This window comes from Haliaeetus albicilla, chromosome 9, assembly GCF_947461875.1.
Source record: "Haliaeetus albicilla chromosome 9, bHalAlb1.1, whole genome shotgun sequence".
NCBI classification, from domain to species: Eukaryota; Metazoa; Chordata; class Aves; order Accipitriformes; family Accipitridae; genus Haliaeetus; species Haliaeetus albicilla.
In genome coordinates, this window is record NC_091491.1 from 32,667,028 (window position 1) to 32,693,495 (window position 26,468).

General features: G+C 57.7%; 1 protein-coding gene across 1 annotated transcript; it reads left to right on the plus strand.

Annotated features, from left to right (window-relative positions):
• The first annotated feature begins 16,348 nt into the window (after positions 1-16,348).
• On the plus strand, positions 16,349-25,950 carry PTMA (prothymosin alpha). The gene is given in 6 exon segments (XM_069792498.1): positions 16,349-16,492; positions 16,495-16,572; positions 21,123-21,194; positions 21,898-21,991; positions 24,554-24,627; positions 25,071-25,950. Coding segments are annotated over 6 exon segments (495 nt in total). The 5' UTR covers positions 16,349-16,363; the 3' UTR covers positions 25,119-25,950.
• The last annotated feature ends 518 nt before the right edge of the window (positions 25,951-26,468 follow it).

Sequence of the window (26,468 nt, forward strand, 5' to 3'; positions counted from 1 at the left end):
ATATTCATCTCAACATACCCCAAGCAGGTATCCCACAGCACATACCTGGGATACTTACCTCTGCTGGCTAACATCATATTCCTATCAGTTCCGCATTAGTTGAAGCATTAGGGCCACTTAATGTTTCATTATTGGTGCTTGATCTCACAAGTGTCTTAAGAAGGTGGGGTCATACAGTCTGACTTTGTTAATGTCTTATGAGGATAGCCGATGCTAAAATATCCTTATTGCTCCATCTATGCCCATTTTAATCTAGCACCTTTACACATTGATTTATTGTTTTACTGCTCCATTAACAAAATCATCTGCCTTAGTCTTCATCTGAGGTCCTATGACTCTCTTCTTTATACTAACTGACAAAACCCTTAACTAGCAGTTAAAGTTTTTTAAATTAAAAATGCTCTCAGGATCCTAATTGCCTCCATTTCAATGCTAAATGCTTTAACATAGGCAACAAACCAATGCCTAAATTCCAAAGCCAGGATAAACCCACATTAGAAATGATCAGGCTTCTTTAACAAGAAGCATGGTTAATCATCAGAACCAACCAGTTCATGAGAGACTGGGACCCTATGGTTTTATCTCCAGATCAAGAATCGGTTCCCTTCTGGAAGAGGTGTTTGATTTGGCATCCTTTGTAGGAGTAAGTGAGCAAAGTGCAATGGCCTGTGGTGTAAATCCACATGGGAGAGATGGCCACTCTTTCTGGTCTGATCCTCCCAAATGCAATGTACCTCCATCTGCTTCGCCAAGACCTGGAGGTGAGCAAATGGGCTCCCTGAAATCAAGGCTGAGGAGACAGCTCATCCAGCCTGCCCTCCTCTCTACCTTCAAGGGATCCCTTAAAATGCAGTGTAAAACAGTCAAGGGCAGAGAGCCAAAGTGTGGCTAACCCCAGCCCAGAGTCAGCAAAGGCCTGGGAGCCTCTCTGACACGTAAATCTTCGGCACGTGTCTGGAACTGCCACCAACCTGAAAGACTGAACAGGGCCTTCCTTGGAGGTCTCAGCTTGGGGAACTTGTTCCTTCTCAAAATCCTAGCCCTCAGCCCGAGGCTGAACCCACAGATCATGGTGCTGGAGTGAAGTCCTGTTAGATCAGAGCTGCTCATATGCCTTACGGCAGCTATGCCAGGATTATCTTCTCACAAGTGACCCAACATGTTGTCTTGTGATGGCTTATTAACTGAGAGGTACTTCTGGACACAGAGCACCTCCTTTTCCTTGCTACTTGGTGGAAGGCCACTAACACAATGGGATGGGTGAAAGGTGGGAGGATGAACTGTGCACTGAAGGTGGTTCTCCATCCTGCTTGATGATAGTGGGCATCCCAGTATTAGATGGTTATATTAGGGATGGTAAAATCCCACCTTCAGCTATCACCTTGAAGCATTCCTCAGAAAAGCTTTGCTGCAGCTGGCAGACTTCATCTTGTCCCTCTGGACGTTGCCACATGTCTGCCATCTTCTCCCTTTCTCAACACCATGTCTGGCTGCCCCACAACAGCACAGTACCCTGGACATGAGGACTTTTGCCCTGAGGAGACAGCAGTCAGCACACGGCATCGCCACATTTATCTCCAGGAACTCATGCAAAGTACATCAAACCTGTCCTATGCTTTGCATGCCAGTATCTCACAGTTGGAGGCCACAGGAGCTGATGAGGGTGAATGTTTTGCCCTTGAGGCTGTTATGGAAATGATCATTGCATCTTTGAAATGGAAGAAAGCCCTTGGTTTCCAAAAGGATGGACTTCCAACATCTTTACTGAGGCAAGTTCAAGCTCTCCATGTCTTTGGGTGCTCCGTGGTGTGAGGCTGTGGTAGAGCTTGAAAGCCAAGGTTAGGGTCATTATCTGTTCCTTTGACACAAAACGTTCAAGGGCAACCATAGTGCTCCTAGGACCTCCCCAGGACACAGCTCAAAACGGTGGAACCCACTTCTCCAAGAGGGACAGGCTGCTCCCAATGTCCCTGAAACCCCCTCTTTTTCCTGGGCCATTCATTTCTTGCCACACGAGCACAGAGCAAGAGTCATTGCTCTGAAACACGTGCAGGCATTGACTATCAAAACACAACTCTCCTCCACAGATTTGCCACTCCTGGGGAGCAGGTGGGAGAGCAACCAAAGCCACGGCACTTTGGGGAGGGTCTCCCAGATCCCGCTTGGCTGCCAGGAAGGGAAACTTGGATGGGAGCAAATGTGCAGGGTGGGTGTGGGTGCATCTGCGGGTGCTTGGGAGCAGAGCTGCCCCACGCACTTGGAGTTGCAGTCCCCCACACTTAATCAGCACCAAATGTGCATGTGCATGAAGTGAAGAGAGGGAAAGCCTTTGTCAGGCAACGGCAACAGCCGCTGCGGAAACAGTCAGAGAACCCTTTTCCCCTTAAAGTTTACTACTTTTACTACTAGCCTGGCCTGGAAGCCTTTACTGCTCCTGACAAAGCCGGGACTTTGCTGTAACGCCAACCAACGAGAAGCATCAGAAAACCTGCGCCTATATATATAAGTGTGCTTGCACCTTTGTGTACGCATTCCTCTGTGTGTGGGTGTCCGTGTGTGTGTGAGCATGCCGAGGGGTGTGAGCATGGGTTTGGGTGGAGCGGGAGCACACCTTGCCCTCCCCGGGTGCCGGTGTGGGGAGCCAGGTGGGGGGCTGCCGCCAGCGGCTGCAGGCTCTCTCTTACTGCCAGGAGGCTCAGAGGGGAAGTTCAGCACTTCTACAACCACAGGCCTCTCTCAGAAACGCTGACAGCCACTTCAGGGACAGGTTTGCGAAGGAGGTCAGTGCCCTGTTGCAGAGCTGGAAGGAAGCGGGTGGCTTCTGCAGGGGGCCTGTCACCTCAAGCCCCCCTCCAAGCTCTTTGGAGGGTCTGCCCTCCCAGTGTCCCCCCACCATGCCACACACCTGTGCAACTCAAACACAGATGGGAGCTCTTTGGAGAGCCCAGGTGAAGCTGTTTGGCATTGACATCCGCACACAGATGCAGAACCAGCGGGCATGGAGTGGCTCAGTGGGGCAGGGTAGGTGCTTGAGTTGCCCTTGACAAACCCCCAGCAGAAACCCCGTTCTTGGTCACCAGTGAGGCCCAGCCAGGATCGGGGTGTCCCAACAATAGGGAGCTGTGAAAGGTGCTGAGGCTTTCTGGAAGGGATGTTATCTTTGCTGATGCAGGTGGCAAAGCTCCCCCAGGTCCAGATGAGCCACCAGCAGCATCGTGACCACCCTCCTCCCTGCTCTGGCTGTCAGCCCTCTACCAGCAGCAGGGCAGGTGCCTGGGGGCTTTTGGCCAAGAGGTCATTCTTGCAGCTCAAGACCTCAGCCCTGCTATGCATCCCATGTGCTCAGTAGGAGACCAAAGCCAGGAAGCATCCTGCAGGTCTGCTCTGCCTGATGGGCACTTCTGCATTGCTCGACTCTTGTCCTTGGGGTGCTTTTCCTGGGATTGACACCAACCTGCTCATGCCCACGGCAGGCAGAAGTGGCCGCCTGCATTTCGTCTGCTGGTCCAGACTGGCAAGAGAAGGCTGAAACCTGGCCTTCTCTGCTGCTTGTGGCCCTCCCATGGCCCGCAGTGTCTGGGAGCCGTGGCAGGCATGCCTGCTGCACCACGCGGCGTTTCTGCAGGCGAGGAGGCCTTTGAGAGGCCGGGATAATGGTTAATAGTGCTGTTTTCCTCTGCTCTGCTTTCCTTCAAGTGAATTACCAGGGTCTTGCTGGGAATTATCCTGCCATTACCCAGCGCTCTGGGGAGCTGCCAGTGATTTACTTAACAGCAAACAACACAAAGAGCCGGACACGGCGGGAGCTATGCAACCAAACAAGCTGGGGAACGTGCAAGTGGAAGAAAAATGCTAACAGCAGCCGGGGCGCAGGGATCCGTCCAGGGCTGCCTGCCAAAGATGGGCACGAGGATGTCCCCAGGAGCCACCCTCAGTTTGCACGTGGAGTAATGGAGCTGTCCTCCCCCGAGGGCAGATTTGGCTCACTGCGGAGCTGAACGCAATGGAAATGTCAAAAGGTGGTAGCCCCACAGTGCCATGCCCAGCTGGCCAGGGGAGAGCCCAGGGCTGCAGCATGGGAGGAAAATCCAGTCCTGCCTGCTCCTGGACAGCCGTCGGATCAGGGATGGTCAGGGGGCTGTGAGCGGGTTGGCAGCAGAGCCGGGGCTGCCCCCTGCTCTTGCACTGAGACCCACCCAGTGCCTGCACAGGGGGTCCAGCAGGGATGAAGAGTTCTGACATCCCTTCATTGCCTCTTTGCACCTTCCAGATGTTGTCCTTGTCACCCTTTATTGTCCCATGGGTGAGCATAGCCTTCAGACACTCATGGCCTGCCTTGTCCCAGCGACGCTACTGCCTGTGACAGCCTCTGCTCCGGGGGACCATCACGGTGTGAGCCTGCCCAGGGCTGCTCCATCCTCCCTCCGGCAACTGCCCTCTGCACGCAAAAGGGTGCGGACACCCCTGCAGACAAGTGCCACCCATGCGTGTCCCCAGCACCTGCGCTGCACCCTCCCCACAGGCTCTCGTGCTCGCCATGTCCCCCCTCTCCTCGCACAGGCTGCCGCTGCACAGCTGCCACGCACCCCCTCCCCAGTGCTGTGCACCCCCAAACCCCCCGGCACCCGCAGGGATCCATCCCCTTGTCCTCCGGCCCCGTGCCCGCTCCTGCACAGCTCTGCACACACACACTCTCCTCCTGACACTTCACAGGCGCCGGGCGAAGGAGGGGCTCCGTCGAGTGCTAGAAAGTTGTTCCTACTCTGTGCTGGGAGCAACCACATTACTCACGACTCCCTCTTTAGTGTCGGTATGTGTTTCCCCCTTCCATCTCCAGTCCATTAGCTACTATGGAAACAACATGTCATTGCCCGGAGGTGGAGTTCAGCCACAGCCAAAACAGCCGCGGATAAATTCCAGCACCCAAATTCACATCCTGGGGCAAAGCCCGCGCAGCTCAGCCAGGGAACGGGAATGGGAACGGGAACGGAGTCCCAGCCGTGCTAAGGGAGCAGATCTCAGCCCGGGCTTGCCGGCTGTGGGATGCGTGGGGTGCGGGAAGCAGTGGCAGGGACCCTGTTGTCCCAGCCGGGGATGGAAACGACATGGCTGGGGAAGGCCGGGGTGATTTACTCTTCCGGAGCCCGACCGAGGGCGTGCGAGTGGCGTGGAGATAAACAGCAGATCCGCAGGGCCTCAGCTGCCTCATTTCCGCTCCGTCCCGCGGCACCCACTGCCCAGCCTGGGACTGATCTGCCAGGGGCAGCCGTGGAGGGGACGAGGCAGATCCGCGGCGCAGCCGGAGGGTCTGCACGGGGACCCCACCACCGCAGGCACGGGCAGAGCCTGTTCGACCCAGGGGCATCTGCCACAAGGATGCAGTGGAATGGCTTAGCACCCCTTGAATTCATCCATATGGGCTGACCTCCAAGCACTCAGAACCATCCTGCTCCCCTGTCTTCCCCCCGTCCCCTCCTCCTGATGGGTTTTTGAAGCGTCGCATGTGCCGAAGCCTCCCCGGCTTGTACGTGCGGGTGGCTGAGTCCCGGCTGCTGTGGTCTTGGGAAGGTTTGTCCCATGGGGAATGGCACAGGTCAGAGGGTAGAGACAGCGGGGCGAGGGCTGCAATGTGCTCAGCACGTGCTGAGCGGTCTCATCCCCCAGCAGTGCCTTTTGGTCCTGCTTGCTCCTGGCTCCCGCTGTGTCCTTTCAAAGCAGACACCCGTCGCTGCTCTCAGCTGTGAATTTTGGCTGTCGCAAGGTGTCTAGCCTGAGCGATTTGTGCATCACACCCAGGCCCCCATCTCAGGGGCACATGAAGGGGCTGGTCCCTGTTGCACCAGTGCAGCCAAGGTGCCTGCTTGAGCTAAGCTGCTGGGTCCTGCTGCAGGGGAGCAGCGGAGAGGGGAGCACTGCGGGGTGCCCCCTTCAAACTGTGTCCCCATACCCTGAGTCACTTGGATGTGGGGAGGGACCATCAGCGTCCCAGCGCCTGCCTGGCTCCCTGCGTGGGGACTCATCCCCATGGCAGGGCAGGAGCTGTAGGGATTCAAGAGAGTCGCAGTCTGAGCGTGGCTGCTCATTGCCATATCTCCTAGGGACCCTGGGGAGAAGGAGGGCAGGCAGGTATGGTGGCACATCCTGCCTAGAGGCTTTCATAGCAAGGGTGAGTCCTGGCCTTGCTCTCCCCTGGCAGATGGAAAATGCTGGAGATAGGAAGCATAGCCCTTGGAAGAAAGAACTTTCCTTGGTGGCAGCCAGCAGTCCGTGACGGGGCTGCTGTCCCGCCTGGCACTGGGGCTGCCCAGGTGCCTGCCACTGCCCGCAGGCACCCTTCCAGCTCACCCTGCCCAAGAGGCGTCATGTCCCACTCTGGTGGCTTTGCCAGCCTGCAGTGCAGTGCCAGCACCTGAGGACAGCAGTGTCACGTACGGTAGGGAAGAACTACCCCAGCGCCGGCGATAGCTCACCCAGAGACGGGCACTGGAGCCAGCTCTGGCCCTAGCTCGGACCCCCTTCTCCCTTCCTCAGCTTCTCCAGGAGATGGAGCAGGAAAACCTGTTAGTCCCTGGGGCAGCCTGGGAGCGATCCACTAGCTTCCGAGTTGGAGCAGTGACCTACGTAAGTGCCTGCCTGGATCAGGGCCAGCAGGAGGAAACTCTGGCCATGAGGCTCCCTCGGAGGAGGGAGGGAGAGACTGGAGGCGAGCAGGGATGCCTTTCCAAAGCAGGCAGAGAAACTGCCCGTCAGCAAGGCTGCTCCGGTAAGAGGCAAGCACCGTCTCTGAGAAATAACGGAACAAACACTGGGAGGAGGAAAAAAATAATGCAGGTTTCTAGAGCAGGGATTTTCAACCTGTTCTGCTTTGCTGATCTCCAAAAATATCCCACTAGAGATGCAAGTTCCTTTGTAGCAAACCAACACCACCTGGCAAGATGCTTGCTGGCCTCAGTTGCCCTTCCTTAAAAGCGGTCCATGGAGCCATGGGGATCCCCCAGCCACGAAAGCTGCAGCTCTCGAGAGCACTGGAAACACATAACAAACAAACCAGGCTGGTTTACCCATGCAGGAGCCCCATGAAGCAGATTGCAGCCCCAAAACCCCAGGCCTGCCAAGGCACAGCCTTTGCAAGAGAGATGCTTGCCCCACAGCCACTAAAGAAGGGGCAGGAGGTTGCCCAGTGAAGCTGGGAGAAGCTGAGGTGCACCCCCAGGGATGAGCAGCGCTGGGGAAATTGCAGCTTCAAAACCATGCTTCAGACGTGGTGCTTGGTGTGGATTCTCTGGTTACTAATAAAAAGCCTGTGTTTGTGGTGGCCAGTCTCTTGGCAAGGGTGCTATTGAGCATCCTCCCTCTGCTTAGCCACTTGTTTCCAGGACACTTGCAAGAAGATCTAGGATCTCCCCCTTGCCTCCCCATCAAATTTGTTTAAAATTGGTCCCATGGGTTTGCAACAATTAGAAGGGAATGGGCAGCAAAAATGGGAGGAAGACTCCCTTTCTTTGGAAAGCAATGTGGAAAGTAGCTAGAAAAAGTGCTGGGGGATGTGGGAGGGTGGAAGGGAGAGAAGAAGTAGGAAGAGAGTGGTCCTGCTCCTAAATGAGGAGGTTGACATATCCCTCCTCTCTGAAATCCTGCATGTCACAGGTATCTCCACTGAAGTGAGATGCCTGAGCATCCTGGCCTAGCAGGGGACAGTCAAGAGATACAGATTGGTCCCGATGTCCCCAATCATATGCTTGTCCTGGATTTGAGAAATGGCACCCAAGAAAAATCCCTTCTAGGCAGGGATCTTCCCTGTGTTCCCATCCTGGGGTTAGGGTGTGAGCAAAGCCCCCATCAGCTCTGCAGCTAGGCTGCATGACACAGGGGACGCACCCATCTCTGATCCCACGGTCACGGCATTTCTGCCAATATCCCCTTTGCCTCTGCCTTTAGTCACTCTGATGTAAGGAACATCCTTATAACACACCTTTCAGATCAGACAAACCTCCTCTCAAGTCTGCACAGCCATGAAATGAGTTGGCCAAATGATTTGGTTGACAATCAACATTCCTCTAAAAAAAAAAAAACCAGCAGGATTTGTTTTCAGCCTGATCCGTTCCCTAATCTGACTCATTGCACAAGGAGGGAGTGAGGTCGCTCACCAGGCAGGGCTGGACGGCTCCTTTTGGCAGCGGCACAGATTTCGATCAGCTTGAAGCAATCGTGAAAGTGCAGCCTGAACTTCCAGTGACTCACCCAGAGAAGGGAAACTTCCTGGCTTGTGTGTTTGAGCATTTCTGGAAAAACTGCTATATTTGGCATGGAAAATAGGAAGGATTCCTCTGGCCGCTTGAAATGGGAGCAGCAGAAATGACTCAATGGGCAGTTTAAGAGAGATGAACAAGGGATGCTCTAAATTATTCACTGTGATTCTCCACGTTGTGTGTTTTACCTACAACAGGCTCAATGGTGTCTGCACACAGGATGGTCCAGGCTCGGCCAGGAAGATGTGTGATTTATTGCTCCAACAGCAACCCTGCCAATGCGCATTGGCTGTATATTATTGACTACGGACATTATAGGCTGCTTCCCATCTGTTTACCAACAAATACTGCTCCTAAAGGTATGGTATTGTGCTTATCGCTACACGTTGACCCAGCGTGAAAAATCTGCCAATTTATATTTTCATGACATCAGTAGCTAGAAATGCTTTTCTTGCCAGCTTCAAACACTTTCAAGTGTTTCATCTAGTATACTGGGGAAAAAAAAATGAAGAAACTGCTCTTCTGCAAATTACTGAAGTTGGTGTAGGGGGGGCTATTTCTGAGGATTTGAAATGGATTCTTTTTCTCTCTCTCTTTTTTTTTTTTAATACTTGTCCAAATGGTTATTCAAACAGCTTGTTCATTAAACTCCTGAGCTGGTAAATGAAAATCGTCATTTTCAGATCACAACTGCATCACCTAAAAGAAAAAAAGATGTGAATAAATCCCAAGAAAAAAAAATCAACAACTTTTCATGAAAAATCTGTTAAAAAGAGAGAGAGGGCAGTAAACATTTTCCATTGGATGAAATGCCAACCAGCTCCTGGTTAGCGTATATTAAATTAAATATTCAATTTGGTCATGCACCACTTTTATTGGTGGATTAAATATTGACAAATATGTCTAGTGCAGGGACATGCTTCATGCTGTAGCCTGACAAATCCCACGGCAGCTCTGCATCAACGCTTCAGGTGGGAAAACCTCTTCCTCCTGACGCTGAGACCCTGCAAGGCTGATGCCTGGGATCCATGTGGCCATGGCCATCGCACAGGGGCTACCCCTCTTGCCTTGGGAACCCCCGATGCCCAGTGTGGCTGTGCCAGCAGTGAGTGACCATCCCCTCTGTCCTGATGCTCAGGGCAGGGAGCAGGAATGGGGCCGTGGGGCAGCGACCCTCTCCCAGTTGCTGAAGCTTTGGAGCCAAGGGACCTCCAGAGCAGGGAGCAGGACCATTGGATTTAATTCCTTCTGATTTCTATGCTGAATTTATCCAGTTGCTTTTCTCCTGTAAATTTTAAAGCCATTCTCCATGCTCCCACAGCAAGGAGGCTGCAGCTTGGCAATGGCAGAAGAGCTGTCCCTTTCACTGATGTGGAGCTTGCTGCTTCCTTGTGGCCTCACACTCTTGTACAGGGAGGAGCTGAGCACCTGGCTTGATTTTGCAGGCTTTTTTCCTTCTCCCCACGCAGCCTGCTCTTTCCAAGGGTGCTGCTCAATGGGAACCATCCCATGCAGGAGAGTTTCAGCCTGGAAGCAGTGGCTTCCTTCCCGCCTGGCTGGAAGGTGGCCAGTCCCTCCAGCTCTCCAGCAGCACAGGGGTCGAGCTGGGAGGCGAGGTGAGCGGAGGAGCGCTCCCATCCCCAGCACTCCACGTCTTCAGCCCACCAGAAGCCCCAGGAAGGAGTGACACACATTGGCATCGTATCAGAGAGAAGGGGCTTGTCTGGGGTTCTGCTTTGCTTCTCAAATGCTGTCCCTGGAGATTCAGTAGCTGCTCGAGACTTCTGGCCCATCAATTATTTAATTCCCTCCAGCCATGTGGTCTCCAGCCCTGAGTGCTCACCTCCTCCGCACAAGCCTGCATGTGGGGGGAGCAGGGTTGGGCAGGGGGATGTGGAGCCGAGGCTGGGCAGAGGACCCCCACCGGGAAGCAAAGCAGAGGCTTGGGGGACGGGTCCTGCTAGCTGAAGTGTTGAGCTGAGCACTTTGGCCAGCATCTTCTTGCCCAGCCGCATGTTGGCTGGAGGCACGGGTTTTTCGGCCGATCTCCCAGGATGACCCCAGGCAAATCATCTCCCTGCTCTGTGCCTCACTTTCCCCACCTGTAAAATGGGGCCAAAGATTTCACAACCGGTGTGAGCTTCGGTGGCATCCACTGACCACCACAGCAGCACACAAATGTGTGTGTGAGATGGTGTTTTGCAATAAAACAAGAGTGTGGCTCTCACCCCTGCTCGCAGGGGCTACACCACCATGGATGTGTCTTTAGTGGATTGCTTAAGGCTGGTGGTCCCTGTTCGCTGCCGCTGCCTGTGCCGTCTCGAGGTAAAGCAGCAAGGCACGGCACGGCATGGCGGGCGCTGCTGGGTAGGCAGGACAAGCCACAACACGCGGGCAGGCAGGCGCTGGAGCCGGGTAGGTGTGTCACTGTTACCCAATAAATAACTCAAGCCCTAAAGCAGCCCATTGTAATTACAGGGGCCCCGCGCAGATTGAAAACGAAGAAGAAGGAAGAAAAAAAAGGAAATCAAGGTTCAGTCTTCCCCAGGAGGTAGCGCTCCACGGGGGAAGCGATAGAGGGGAGCGGTGATTTATATCTCTCCAGAGGAATTCTCCTTTCCAGGGCCGCCCCAGGCGCCAAACTGCCGCCAGGTTCAGCTGAGTTTCTCATCTGAATATGCATGAGCCAGTAATTAATTCTCTCTGATACTGATCCAGATTTAGGGTTGGTTTTGTGAGTGTGTGCGTGCGTGTTGTGTGTCCGTCTTCTCCCAGGTGTGCCGACGCGGCAAGGAGGGATGAGACCAAGGAGTGGTGGCTCTCCATGCTGTTGTCCCTGCAGGATGATGGTCATCAGCACCCCATGGGGTAGGAGCGGGGCCCCGGTCAGGTGGGGACCCCCATGGGGTGGCTCTGGGGGGTGTCCTGCTGGGGACAGCAGGAGGAAGGAGGACGGAGAGCAGGGCACGATCAGGGTCATGTGCCCAGGGCTGGCCACACCATGCAGCAATCCCTGCCCCAACACGCATCCAGCCTTGGGCACGTGCGGCAGGGGGGGGTTTCCCTCCTCCTGAGGACATTGCAAAGACATTGTGTTTGCAAAGAGCTGGGAGAGGCAGGGAGGGAAGAGAATCTGGCCTCGCCTCCTCCCTCCCACCTTCCTTGCTCTCTCTCATTTTAAATCTCTTCCGCGCATCACTTCTAGCAGTGGGACCGGAGCCCTGAGGAGTGAAACCACGTCTCTGGCCCAAGGCCCAGGCCTGGGGCAGGGTGTGGGTGTGTAATCTCTGTGTGATAGGCACTTGCCCTGAGTCGGATCCGCGGCGTTGTTCACTCGGGCTCGTGGTCACAACCAACCTTCAAACCGGGGGGTGAAAAAACAGAAAACTAAAAAGAGAGAAACAACTGTTTTCCAACTTCTCCAAGCTTGCGCCCTGGGGCACAGGTCTCTTTCCCCTGCCTCTGGGACAGGTTGCCCCGAAGCCCTCCTCACCCTTCACTTGAGAGAAAGGCAATAATCAGCTTTGCTGTCTTTAAACCCAGCCGTGGGGCCCTGGCAGCCTGCCAGGGGCAAGCCAGTGTCATCCTGGCACGCAGGCAGGGAAAGACAGGAATTTGAGTGCTGGCTCCCGAGCCATGGCATCACCAGCGCTGGCCCTCTGCAGCCAGGAAGGTGATGCTGGGCTCCCTGGAAAAGCCAGCATCCCAAACCAGAGGCTTCCCTCGTCCCTCCATCGTGTCATCACCCTGCTCATAGGCAGGAGCAGGATTAGCAGCAGTGCTGGGGTGTATTGCTGCCCTCAACCTGGCCCTGGCTCCTGCCAGCACCCAGCGGAGGGAAGCAGAAAAGGGTGCTCCCTTGTCACCACCTCTTGGCTAGCCGGGGCAGTGGCTTTGCACAGCTGCAGAGAAGCCAGCAAGCATCTTGGACATCAAGGGACCATGGTGTCATTGCCTGCTGGGGTCAGGGGACCTGGAGAGGTCACACTCACTTTCCCGTGTTCTCCAGTCATGGGGGTTAACCTCCCTAGAAAGCTGTCCTCGCCCTGGGGCTCCACGCAGAAGCCTGAAGAGGACATTGGTGGGACAATGCCATGTCCTGCCTGCCACGTCCCGCTCTGGGTGCTGGCAGCGGGGTGCAGAGCAGCCAGACTCCCTACATCCCTCTGAGGGATCCCTGCAGATGTCTCCAGGCTCAGTGAGCAGCAGGCTGGGAAAGGCCAGTGAGTCAGAGCCCTGTTTTGTAATGCAGGGGGCAGAGCGCGTGTCGGAGCAGGGATGGCCGTGAGCTGATGTGTGGGGCCCGCCTGGGCCTTTTGCAATCCTCTGGGGAAAGTCGAAGTCGCTGTCTCCATCCCTTAATTAAAGTGCACCACAGGGACCCGCTCCCTCCTGTTTACGTGGTTCATGGGGATGGACGGAAGAGCAGCAGCCCGGGACGTGGGGAGGAGGACAGCCTCATTGGCCCTTCCGTGGGCTGGGGCGGCTAGTGCTCTCCAAGGGCAGTCTCTGTCTCCTGCGATGAGGTCTCAGCCTTGGCCCCACGGTCTCACAAAGATGCTTTTTGGACCCATGAGCCGGCCTCAGTGCTCTACATGCCTCCACTTCCTCCTGTGAGCACACATGAAGCTCCTTCCCACCTTCCCATCGCCCTCCAGCCCCCCCGAAAGTGATCCTCCTGGCCCCACAGAGCAAACGTCCACAAAGCCACAGCCCCTGCGTGGAACCCTTGCCCATCGAGGAACAGAAGGTGAAACAGCCAGGATGTCATCTCTGCCGGCTTCACGTCCTGCATCAGCAGCCTGACCTAGAAACACTACCACGTCTCGTGCGCCAAAGCCCGCGGATGCTGCAGGCTCATCCCTCTGTTTTTTCCAGAGCAGCTGAGTGACAGTCGCCCCTCCCCTGCCTCTCCGAAGAGCGTAATGAGAATTTCCTCCGAGGAGCAGCTTGCTGCGATGAAATAATCGCCCGAGCAGCAGGATCTTCGCTGGGGATTAGAGAGGCTGCTACTTGCTGAGCTAGGGAAACAGCCGACGAGGAGGGAAAAGTCCTACTGCCTCCTCCAGCACCTCGACTCCTTTGCCAAAGTGATCGCCTGCTGCAGACGGAGTGAGATCCTAGGCAGAGCTCAGCCCTGGAAACTTCTGTGCCTGATGCTCGGACACTTTTGCAAAGTCCCCTTCCACCCTCCTCTCGCTGCTCCCTGCGGAACCGCTCCCCAGCCCGGCCGGCGGGAGGGGTGGAGAAGAGGTAAAGCGGCAGCTGCCTTTTACAGGCAACAGTTTTTTGTTGTCGTTTCTTTTTGGACTGCTGAGGCATGAAACGCTAAGCTGAAGCCAGTTTCTCTCTGCCTTACATGCAGGGGCACTCACCAGCCGGGTCATCCCGCTGCACGGAGGGACGACGGCAAGGGCTATACATGGATTTCCGACGCAGAGTGGTTTAAGGCAGTTTTGCTTCCACTCCAGGCTCAGTTTTTTTCATCTCCCCCCTCTCTCTGTCTTCTGTGGGATCCTAGTGTGACCATCCCTTGAGGATTCCTAATTTTCTTCCCCAAATATCCCACATCTCTTTTTCTTTTTTTAACTGTTCATGAAACGTGGGAACCCCAAGCCCAAAGGAACATCCCTGGTTTGATGAGAAGGCACACATTAAAGCCAAGTTACACCAGAAGTGTTTTATTTTAGGGCTGGGCTTGGTTTGTTGGTTTGTTTTTTTTTTTTCCTCTTTCGGACGCATTTAGACTCACCGTCCCCGCCAGCCCCGGGCTTGGCAGTGGCAGAGGGCGCTCCTGCCTCCAGCCCTGTAAGCAACCTGCCCCAAACCCACAGCCGCTGTTGAGTGTGGTCTCCGGGAATAGACAGCAGCTGCCCTTGTCTTGAACACACCAAGCGAGAGGCGTAGCCAGCAGCGACCAGAAATCCCGGTTTCCACAGCCCTGTCCTTCCCCCCGAGCGGGTGGAGAGGCTCTCTCCCCGCTCCCACCGCCAGGTCAGAGCGGGACATCCAACGTGAGAAATTCGTTGTCCCCAAAAGGCCCCTCCTGACTAAACACCGGCTCGCCGCTGGCGCCCGAAAGCCGCGAGCGGGGCACCCTTGTGCCGAGAGCGGCTCTGACGCAAAGCGAGAGTTTTCCGTGGCAGCGCTCACAGACAGTGAGGCGGCCCCTGGGGCTGGGGGACGGTCAGGGCAGGGGACGGCCAGCCCCGGCACGAGGTCAGTCGGACGGTCAGTGGCTGGCACGAGGTCTCAGCCGCCACGGTGCTTCCCACTCCCGCCACAACCCTGAGGCCCTGACACCTGGCCCCCCCCATCTTCATCACCTCAGGGCTGCTCCCAGGAGGGGCAGGACACTTGAGTCTGAGGAGAAAAGTGTTCCATGGTGCGACCAGGCACAGAGCAGCCTGTTTGTGGTGCTACTACGTTTTGTGGAAGGAACATTCTGTCCTGGAAACAGGGCCCTGTGGCCTCGGTGTCCAGCTGCTGGGCGCATGTGGGGATGGGGTGAGGGAGGCCGGCGCCATGACGCCTCGTGCCGCCAGGCCTGGTGCCAGGCAGTGCAGAGGCTGCCATTGCTTCTTTGCAGCTTTCCTGAAAAGCTGGGGGGCGGGAGGAGCCCGGCTCCCAGCGGCCGAGAGAAGGGCACCGTCCGCCCGCGGCAGCCCACCCCGCCGGGGGTCGCGACCCTCCCCGCAGAGTGCCCCGTACGCCCAACCAGATGGCCCCAGCTCCGCTCCAACGCGCCGCCCCACGCCCGCTCCGGGTTTTCAAAACCACTCCGCTTTAGACAGACAGGGGCTTCAGCCACTAAGAAGCCGCAAAGCGTCAGCACAGCGTTCGCTCAGCGTTGCCGACCAATCCGCATCGCTCGATCCCTATATCCCGCCCTCCGAGGACAGGTTCTGCCGACTATTGCCTTAGCCTGGCGGCCATATTGAGTGTGGCAGAGGTGCTGCTCCGTCTGGGGGTGCTTTTCTTCACCCCTTCGCCGCTTTCTTCTCGCTTTCCGCACCGGAGAACGCTTACGCGCGGCGCTGCCTCACCCGCGGGGCCGTTGCGGGCTGGGGAGCGGCTCCCGGGGGGTGGCAAAACCGTGTGGTTGCCCCACGAAGGGCTCTCGGCGCCATCTTGAGTGTGGCAGAGCCCCCTCACTCGCCGCGTCGGTGCCCCGTTACCCGGCGGCGGCGGCGGGGGGGGGGGCAGAGGTGGCCCCGGTGCTCGCGGGCATGGAGGGGGGGGCACGGCCTGGTGTAACGGCGGGCTGCGGAGAGGGGAGTGTGGGGAAGCTCCCGGTGCGTGCCAAGGCGTGAGCTCGCGAAAGGTGTGTGTGGGCAGAGGGGCGGTGAGGCCGCCTGGATGCGTTAGTGTTTTTTTGTTGTTTTTGGGTTTTTTTTTTACTGTAAAATAAGCAAATGGGTGGGAACCCCGCATTTCTGCCCGGCGGCCGGCACCCCCGGCTGGCCGCCCCTCCCCCGCTCCCCGCCGGGGGCGGCGGTTGTTGTTGTGGCAAAAAAAAGTTTCCGCGGCGCTCAGGACGGGGCGCAGGTTGCGCGGGGGAGGGGGGACGGGTTACCCCGGCGGCGACCGAGGGGACGGGGCTCCCCGGTACCACCCGCCGTCTCCGGCACCACCGGCCGCCGCGGGCGGGCACCGCTTCCCCGGGCGCGGGGAGGCCCCAGGGGAGCTGGGGGGGGAAGGGGGGGGCAGCGCCGGTTCTCCCGCATTACTATTACTATTATTATTTTTAACTCTTATTATTTTTCCTCCCCTCCGCGGGCGGGCGCGCACGCCTCCCGCCCCTCCGCAGGCATGCGGGCTGGCTGCGGCGGGGAACGGGGGGGGGGGGGGGGGAAGGGAGGCGGGGGGGCCGCCCACCCGCCGCCTCACACGGCGGGGCGGGGCGGAGGCGGCGGGGGCGGAGGCAGCGGGAAGGGAGGGGAGGAAAGGGGGCGGGGCTCTGCCGCCCACCGCCCCGCGCCTCGCCCACGCTGAGGCCGAGCCCGAACTCATCGCCGCAGTGTCGGCGGCGCCGGCGCCTGCCCCTTTAAGCGGCCGTGCCCATTGTTTGCGCCGCGGCCAATGGGCGCCGGCGGCCGCGGCGCGCGCGGCCAATGGGCGCGGCGCGGGGCAGCGCGCGCGCCGCCCCCGGCTCTATAAGAGGGGCCGTGGCGCCGCGTGAGTCCCCACTGGCTCGCGCAAAGCCATCTTGGCATTGTTCTGCCCGCGCCGCCGCCCGCGCCGCCACAGCCCCGCCACAGCCCCGCACGCCCCCGCCATGTCCGACACGGCCGTGGACACCAGCGCCGAGATCTCCGCCAAGGTGAGCCGCCGCCCCGCGACTCTCCCCACCCCCCAACCCCCCGCTCGCCGCTTTTTTTCCGGCTGTAATTTTTTTTTTTCCCCAAGCGATTTTTTTTGCGGCTTTGTATCTTTTTCTCTTTTTTCTTTTTTTTTTTTTTTTTCTTTTTTTTTTTTTTTTTTTTACTCCCCCCATCTTCCCGCCCGTCCCTCATCCCCAGCCCCTTCCCGTTGGAAGTTCGCGGTCGGGCTCGGTGCGGGGCCGCTGCCGCCGCTGCTCTCGCCGTGCGGAGCTGCCTGCGCCGTTTCTTTGTCTACAGCGTGCGGGAAACGTGCTCGCCGCCCTCGCCGGTGCTGCGAGCCCCGCCGTGCCGCGCCGGCTTCCGCGGCCCGCTGCCTCCCGCCTTCCCGGCGACAGCAGTAGCAGCAGCAGCGGCGGCTGCGGGGCCGTCCCGCCGTGGAGGGGCTCGGGGAGTGTGTGTGGGGGAAGCACGGTTGCGCCTCGGCACCCGTCTGCGGCGGGGGGATGGCGGCGGCGGGCAGCGATCGTCTCATTCAATCCGCTGCGGGAGCTTGACAGCCCCGTCAAACTTGGGTCCCGCTCGGCCCCGTCCCTGCGGGGGGGGGGGGGGTGGGGGGCGGGTAGCGCGCTCCGGAACATGCACCGGAGCGGGGGGGGGGGGGGCAGTGACTGTTGTGGAGTTGATCCCGAAAAGGGGGGAAAGGGGGGGTGTTTGGGGGTGGCGGTTGCTGTTTCGGAGTTGCGCCCGCTTGATGCGGGGGAGTGGGGGGGGCAATTGCTGTGTCGGTGTTACCCCCGAAGGAAGGGGGGGCCGTTGCTATTTCAGTGTTGCTCCCCCCGGAAGGGGGGGGGGTAGTTGCTGTGTTGGAGCTGCCCCGGATGGGGTGGGGGGGGCTGGGTTTGCTATTTCGGAGTCGACCCCGGAGACGGGAGGGGGGGCAGAGGGGTACGCCGGAGCTGCACCCCCAGGGGAGGGGGGGGCGGGGGTCGCGATTGCTATTTTTGGAGTTGCGCCGGCGGGGGTAGCCCCCACGGTGGAGCTGCCCCGGGTGCGCTGGGGCGGCGGGGGGCTGGGGACTCCGGCCGCGGGCCGAGCTCCTCGCAGCGGGATAACTTTGCGAGTCGGTGCCGGGGGTGATGGGGAGCGGTTGGGGATCGCCGGTACCGGCCGGGAGAGGCTCTCCCGGGAGTCCCCGCTGCGGCTCCCGGCGCCCGCCTTTGTCTGTGAGCCGCGGCGGAGCGTCCCTCGGGGGCGCCGGGCACCGGGGCGGGCTGCGCTCCCCGCCGGGCCGTGGGCGGCGATGCGCCCCGTCGAGCCCGGAGCCGCGGCCGGGAAAGTTGCGGGGGGACCCGACCCGACCCGACCCGAGCGGCTGCGTGGGAAGGCGGCGGGGGATGGGGCGGCCGTGCCCGGGGGCCTCCTCACCCTGCGCCCCGGCCGGCACCGGGTCGTGCCGCTCCCGGGGGAAGCGGGGCTGGAGGGGAAGAAAAAAAAAAAAAAAAATCCGACAGGGAGGAGGGTTTACAAAAAACAACCAACGAAACGCCGTTTCTGGCAGATTTCGATTTCACTTCTGTTTCCCGCTCCCGCAGCCGTACCCCCCCCCCCCCCCCCCCGCCCGCCCGCCCTGCCTCCGCTCCGGGGCCGCGGCTCGGTCCCCGGAGCCGGGAAGCGGCGAGACGGGTCGATCCCCATCCCTCCCCGGGGGAACGGGGCCAAGTTTGCCGTTAACCTTCCCCTGCCCTTTACAGCGTGGCGGAAGGGGGCCTCGTCCCCGGCTCGCCCTGCCGGGGAGGAACAGGGGTCCGTGCTGCGGGGCGGGCGGAGGCGCGCACGGCGGCAAGGTGACCCCCTCCCCCCCAAACACACACACCCGGTAGGCGGAGGGGAGAAGCGCGAAGGCACCGGGGCCGTTCGCCCTCGTCCCGCCTCGCCGTCCGGAGCGCTCCCGGGAGGCGGTGGCGGGCGGGGGGGGGCAGGGGGTGGTGTCTCCCGCCCCGCCCGGGCGGCGGCTCCGCGCCGAGCGCCGCCCCCGGCCGCCGCCGCCGCCGTGCCGCGGGGCGCCCACCACGTGCGGCCCTGCCCGCGCCGCCCCCTGGGAGCTGAAGTCCGCCTCGCCGCCCCCGCCGGGACTACACTTCCCGGCAACCCGCGGGGCGCCGGGCCGGCGCGCTGGCGGACGGCCAATGAGAGGGGCGCGGAGAGTGGCGCGCGGTTTGAACGGCGGCCGGGCGCGTGGCGGCGCGGGGGGGGTGGGGTGGCGGGGGTGCCCCCTGCCGGCGGGAGGCGCGGGCTGCGGCGGCTCCTCCGCCGTCCCGCGGAGGGGGTGGACGCGGGTCTTTGCTGGGAGGGCGAGCAGCGGGCTGCCGGGCCTTTCTGCCGGGATCCTGCCCTCTGCCGCGGTCCCTCCCCGTCGAGAGCAGCCGCTCCGCGGGCAGTTGCTGGCGCCCCGGGAGCTGAGCGGGAGAGAAGGTAGAGCTTCCCCGGGCAGTTGGTGTATGACTAAACACCATTGCTATTTTATGGACAAACAGCCTCGCCACACCTATAATTAGAGGCTCTGTCAAAGCTTTGGAGCTAAAGCAGTCCTGCTGCACGGACTCCTGGTCTGGAGGCTGCTGTAGACATCCGTCTGTTTGTATTGGACTGGGCCTGGGGAAAGGGAGAAGCTGTGGTCCTCTCTGCAACCCTGTTGCTAGCACAAACTTCATGACCTGGCATCCTGATGGTCGTTAAACTGAGAGCGTCTTCAGTGGTGCGGGAAAGGTCAGGGCTGGAGATCTGTCCAGCTAAAATCCCCAAGAATGCGTTGCTCCTTTGCCGGGAGGATTGCTTACGTTTTGTGAACGGCTCCTTTTGAAAAGAACCGTCGGGCTTAGTGAGATGTGGAAACTCTGACTGCTCGATCTGCTCCGTGTTTAACTTAGGAAATGCTTTTGTCGCCCTCATGCCCGTGTGCCTGATGTGAGGCAGTGGCTGCAGAACGCAGCAGCGCGATGGTGCGTGAGCAGTTAAGTGGTTGTGATCAGCCTCCAGGGAATAGCGGGAGCCGCTGACAGTGTAAAACTGTGCTGGAATTGGGCAGTGTGGAGGAGATGGCCTGGGAGTTGTATGTCAGCAGTGAAGGAAGGAGGGAGCTTGTGTTTTTGTTTTACCCCAGGCTCCTGGGATGCTGGTTTGATTAGGTGAGGTTTGATCAACAGGTGTAGCCGCCCCAAAGCTTGCTTCCAAAGAAAGTCTTTCCTCGCTGCACTGGCAGCCTGGGTGCCTCTGCTAATGGCATCTGTGCGTGCCTGTCTGGGTCTGAGTGGTTTAAGTAACCTGGTGGCCTAAAACCCCCGCGTTGTCTTGCCGAAGCAGCCTGCAGGGTAGTAGAAACCCTCCTGAAACAGGAGCAGTGGCCATGCTAGCAGGGCCAGGGCCACGCTCTTACCCACTGGTGTTTCCACGAGGAAGTGACAGTGGCTCAGCGGGAGTGAAAGTGCCCGCTCGCTGTGGGCTGCGAGGCAGCCGCAAAGGGCAGGTGGGAGGGGGGCAAAGCTGCTTGCTGCTGCAGCGAAGTAGGGAGCTGCCAGCAACTTTGAAACACCTCGTGGTCGCTGCTGAAGCCGGCTGTGTGGCTGTGCTGCTGGCCCCGGGGAAGGGCCTCTCTGCTTTCCTTGGCTGGGGTAACGCTCCTTGTGCTGAAGGATCTCGCTCCAGCTGATGGAGGAACAGAAGGGGAGGAGGATGCAAGCAGAGATGCCAGTGTTAAATCCAAGTGTTCTTTATGCGGGAACATAAAGTTGGATCCTTTCAGCCTGTTTGCTGAGCGACTTGGCATGACATTTTGACAGTGATCAATAGCAAAAACACACAAACTCCCGCTCTCCTCTCGCTCTGCTCGCAGTGGAGATTTGAACCGAACTAGCCAGGCACGGCTCTTGGAGCAGTGTAAAAATAGACTTCTTCCCCCACCCCATCCTGTTACACTTAAAGCTGCGAGCTGGATACTGGAGTCTCCTCTGCCGCTGCGAGAAAGACCAGGCGTGTAATATTTGCCGTATGATTTTCCCCAGGCAGGGCAGAGACCACAGTCTCTGCTAATGAGTTCCTGGGATTTGTTCCTGCTGCGAAGGTACCGAGCAGCCGTGGATGTCTGCAGCCCTGGGGCGGTGGAGCTCTTACGTTGGACAGGGCTGCTGGCTCTCCGTGGCATTGCAGGAGCTTGCGTGGACTGTGCTAAGATGGGCAATCAGCCAGCTCTGCTGCTGTTGAGCATATGCAGACGGCCAGCTCTCTGTGTTTGGGAGCTCAGAGGTGAAACAGAGCAGTCTCTTTTTTAGATAGCTGCTCTCTGGCAAGGCTGACTTGAATTGAGATTCACCCCCACGCTCTCCCGTTCCCAAGGAGGAGCCAGAATGTGGCGACCAAATTGCAGAGCAAATCGGTGTGAAGAGAAACCAGCTCCCGCTCTCTCTTGGACTGTGTTTTTCACACCTGATCTGCAGCTTCTATGACCCAGGCACCTGGAATTGGGGTGACTTCTCTGCTTTTGTGCTCCTTCCAGGATCTAAAAGAGAAGAAGGAAGTTGTTGAAGAAACAGAAAATGGCAGAGATGCACCGGCCAACGGCAATGCTGTGAGTATGGCTACAGTCTGCAGGGAGAGGCAGCCCTTATGCCAACGCCTTTTAATTTTCCTCTCCCTTCTTGCTTTTGCTGCAGTCTTGTCCCCAGCCCTGCTCAGAGGGGACCCCTCCAAGTGGCAGCACTGTGCTGTGCAGAGAGCCCTCAAGCCTTTAGGGCTCCAGGTTCAACAGATGCTCCCAAGCCTGTGGGCAGCTCGTGTGTGTGCAGAAAGGAAGGGCTGGGCTTGGATCCCCTCCCCGAAAGCTGTGTGACATTGTGTCCAGTGCTGCCACCTCCCTAGGGACTGGAAAAGGAGAGGGGAAGGAAAAAAAAAAAGAAACCCTAGATTTACAGCATTACAGTCAGTTGAGTGGGGAAACACATTGTGTACAAGTAAACCGGTTGGTTTTCTATTTTTAATATGCTGGGGGAAATTCACTCTGCTGCATTTCAGTGTGTCACAAGAGCCTTTGCAGTCTTTGTCCTCGCCCCAAAGCTGCAGCCCCAAGTTACTCTAGACTTGATCCTTCGTGCCTGGGCTGTCTGCATCGTGTGGAGGCAGGCAGGAAGCGGGGCGCATGCCTGGGGCTCCGCTGGGCTGGTGCTTTGCTTTAGGCAGGAAAGGTGGGGACGCGCACTTCTGCTGAACATCTCTTCCCCCTTCTCCCTTCCCCAGTGTATTTTTTTTAAGTGATGTTTTGTCTTGCCAAGGAGAACGAGGAAAACGGAGAACAGGAGGCTGACAACGAAGTAGACGAAGAGGAAGAGGAAGGTGGTGAGGAAGAGGACGAGGAGGAAGAGGGTGATGGTAACTTTCTTTGTTCCCCCCACCCCCATCGCACGGCTGCGTCCTGCCCTGGACAGCAGACTCCTGAGAAGGAGAGGAGAGCCGAGAGCAGCATCTCCCCCTCGCGGCTGCGGCCAGGCGGCTTTTGCCAGCCAGGCTCATTCCTTCCTCGCTCGCCTGGGCCACCAGTGCTGGGAGTGAAGTCAGCCTTGAATCCCTTCCAGCAGGTTGAGGACAGATTCCTTCCTTCCTCCCTCCTCCGGCCAGACGGCACTATACCGTGGCGCTGAATAAGCGCATTAGCCCTTCCGTGCGAGTAGTAAAATCTGCCCTTGACTCTTGTGATCACAGTGGCTGCTGCAGACGTGGGTGCCGACCAGTGGGACGGGGACAGCCCTGGATGGCCATGCCTTGGCCCAGGCACAGAGGATAGGTCACCATCCTTGTTTGTGGAGCAGCATGCCGAGAGGCTGATGTGGTCCCCTCTCCTGGGCCTTTCCCGGGCTGGATGCCGTGTGAAAGCAGGCAGAGGAACCTGCGGCTCTTCCCTCCTCCTCCCAATGGGAGCGGACAGGCTTGTTTTCAACCTTCTCTGTCTGCAGTGTCCCGCATCTCCCTGCCCTCCCCTGCTTCCTGACCTGACCCAGCCTGGAAGTGGGTTTTGGCAGCAGCGACCAGAAATCCAGCAGTGACTTGCCGAATCACTTCTCACCCTCCCCGCTATTATTTTTTTCCCAAGATCTGCTTGGATGAATAACATTGTTTATTTTTATCGCTCGTTAAGGCTGGGAGAAAACCATTCTTGTTACGCTGAAATGAACTCAGGGCCCTTGATAGCTGTTACTAGGTTAATCCCCTGTGAATTTTCAGTTTACGTGCTGACCTACTAACCTGTTGGTTAGTTTTGGGAGACGGGGACAAGGCTGGAAATTTAATGACCATTAGGCCAGCGCCTATTCAGACAGTGTAAGCAGGGAGAGCTGCCCCCTTTGGGGTAGCATTCTGCTCTCAGCAGCCTGCTGTCTGCTGTGCCCTTTGGTAGGAACTGGTTCACTAGGAAAAACTGGGAGTCGTGGCCCTCTTCATGCTTGGGATTTTAACCCTTGGGGACAGAGTGCAGTGCTGCCATGTGCTGTCGTGAGCCCATCTACATCCAGCCCTGCTTTTGGGGTGGAAGAGGGGGGAATACTTCCCTCTCCCTGCTCCCCTTGGGCAGGAGGGGGATGCGTGTGCCACAGGCGTATGTGTGTGGGGTGGAAGTGTTGCTTGGATACTGCTGTGACAAGCCCGGGGAGCTTTGGTCCCGCAGTGCCAGCCCTGTTCTTCCCAGTGCGCTGAGTGCAGGCACGATTTGGCATGCAGTGCTTGCAGGGATCCTGCACGGGCTCTGTCTGTCCGTGCCTGCTGCCCTCAGGTGATCCCTGCCTGAGAGCTGCACCTGAGCAGCCGAACGCTGCAGGAGAGAGATTTAAAGGTAGCAAGAGCAGCTTGCATCAGCTTTTTTTCCAACACTTGTTTCCAAACTCCATCCTGGAGTTTGACAGCGGAGGGGAGCTTGAGGGTATATTTTTCTCACCCTTCTCCCCATCCCATCTCATTATTTGCTTTGCTTAAAGCAGCTCAGAGAACTAAAAATGCTCCCAATCAGCTTGGCGCTGTCACCTGACCCGCCGGCCAGCCTGGCGCATGTGATGGCTGCCGGTGTGTTGATCCATCGCTGGGAGCTAATCTTGGCCCTTCCCGCCGCATGGGCCATGCCATGGCTGGACACACGCTGGGGAGAAGAGAGGGGAAGGGAGGATGGGCTGACCTTAATCCCCCTGGCTGTCTATACGTGTGGCTTGTGGCAGTGGTTTAAAGCCAGCTTACTGGCCTTAACACTCTAAGTTTTAGTAGGGTCTCCTGTTACACAAGAGACTCGTCTTGGCAGCCGAGAGGTTGTTCTTCCTCTGGAGCCTCCAGTCTTGCCCCCGACCCCCCAAAACTGGCCAAAGGCAATGGACTCAGTCGTTCTGATCCACTGGCCTATTTGAGCTCAAAGTGGGTCAAAGCCCAGAGCTCTCTGTTCATCCTCCTCTGGCTGTAAGATAAGTTGGTAGCATTTGTTTGCTGTTCTGATAATTAGAAAGTGTTCTGACTCAGAACTAATGCGTTCTGGCTCTCTTAACTCATTAAAGATGGACTAATAGCTGCGAAGGGAAGCAGAAGTAATCTGGAGCGGTTAGGTGGAGCAGCCACTAGAAAGAGTTTTTTTCCTCCCCCCCCCCCCCTTTTGCTGTGATTTCAGTGCTCGCGGTAGGTGCTGGTTTTGCCATCCTGTTGTCCGCACTACAAATGTGGTGTGAACCAGAATCGATGCTGCCAATCCTTATTTCCTCTTTGGTGGGTCAAGCCAGTTGGGGGATGCCGTGAAAGCCCCTACGTCCTTGGGCACCTGCTGTCCTGAGCAGCGGCTGTGCCAGCTGGGGAGACAGGACACTGGACATTGCAGTGTGGGGCTGAGCCAGAATTAAACCCAGCGGGGAGGTGTATGGTGCTGTAACCCTCCGAGAGGGTCTCACGTTCCTCCCCTTCTCCATGCAGGTGAGGAAGAGGATGGCGATGAAGACGACGAAGCTGAGGGAGCCACAGGCAAACGGGCAGCCGAGGATGACGAGGTAGGAAGAGCAAGCAGCCCTTCAGAGCCACCCGTGTCCCCAGAGGGCTTGGAGGGAGCGTCTGTGGGGCTGGAGAGGCTGGGCTGGGCTCTGGGGCTGGAACGCCCTGCCTGTGTGCTCCCTGTGCCTCTCTGGGGACGTGGCCCAGTTCTGTTTATACACTGGCCTGGTTAGCAGGGTGTCTGCTCCGGCTCCACCGCTGGCCCTGGGTTGGGGAGCCCCAGGGTGCTCATGGCTGGCCAGGGCAGAGGCGCTCAGGGGCTCCCCGAGCTGGCTGAAGAGGATTTTGCATGAGGGGGGAAACACTTGTGTTGCTCTGTCCTTCTTCCTGAGGCAGGAGAGCAACCCGAAACCCTCTCCTGCCTTGCTGCCTGCCTTGGTGTGGCTCTCACGAGCAGCCCCACTCCCTGTCCCCTCTCCTGATGGCTTTGCTTTCCCCCCAGGACGATGACGTCGATCCCAAGAAGCAGAAAACCGATGAAGATGACTAGGCAGCAAATTATTATTTTTTTTTTTTTTAAATAAGGAGGAAAACAAACCAACAAAAAAGGCCAGCGCGTCCTCTTCACCCTTGGGACCCCCCCTCCCCTCCCGTTGCAACCCCCTCCCCACACACACACGCACCCCCTTCCTCCCCCCTCCGCCGTGGTCATCCTCACCAAGTAGAGTGAACCCCGTTCCCGGCCCCCCGGCGCGGCGCTGCCACTCAACGAACATACGAAACGATTCGCCTGTTAGCGGGGAGAGAACCCCCCCCTTCCCCCACAGACCCCCTCCCCCCCAAGCACCAAAACTTCAAGGCCCTGCTTTCTTTCTTAAAAGTACTTTAAAGGAGAATTTGTTTGTATTTTTTATTTACATTTTATATTTTTGTACATATTGTTAGGAGGTCCGCCATTTTTAAGTGATCTCGGATTGACCAAAAGGGGGGCTTTGAAGTGTATATCTCTCTTGTTACCTATCTCTGACTTTACTTGTGGTGTGACCAGGCCCAAACCATTATCTCAAAGGAGAATAAAACAAAACCTTGTAAAAAAATTAAAAAAAAAAAAAGACAAAAATGCAAAAAAAAAAAAAATTTACAATCTTATTCTGAGCATTCCAGTAACTTTTTTTGTGTATGTACTTTAGCTGTACCATAGATCGTGGTTTGTATGAGGTGGCAAGGCCAAAGATAAAAAGGTTTTCTTTTTTTTTTTTTCTGTCTATGAAGTTGCTGTTTATTTTTATTTTTTTCTTTTTTTTTGGCCTGTTTGATGTATGTGTGAAACAATGTTGTCCAACAATAAACCGGAATTTTATTTTGCTGAGTTGTCCTAACAAGGCTGCCTCCCAACTGCTGCTTTTTGTTTTAGTTTTGATTTGTTTTAGTTTTTTTATTTCTTTCTCTCCTTCTTTCTCTCCTTCCTTTCTTTCTTTGCTTTGGACTTGGGCTGGGAAGAGAGTTGGAGAGGGAGTAGAGGGGTGCAGGGTGTTGATGGGGAGGGTTTGGGGGCTGTGGTCCCAGCTGGCGTCTGCAGCGCAGTGCCATCCCCCTGCTGCTGTTGTCAGGGCAGGCGAGGCAGCAAGTTCTCACGGCTGTACTCCGTGGAGAGCTGCAGCTGTGCCCCCAGCATGGTCTCTGCATGATCCTGCACGGCCTGGCTGCTTCTGGGATCGGTAGGGACAGGTTAGGCTGGGAAACCATCAGAGAGAGGCTAAATGAAAGTGAGCTGGGTTTTGTGGGTACGGGGTGCTCAGCAATCCTGCTGTCCCTCTACAGTCAGACTCGTTGGGAATTGTGTGTGGCTAGTGTGGGGTTGAGAAACCCATCCCAGAAATCCTTCCTCGCAATGGGGAGT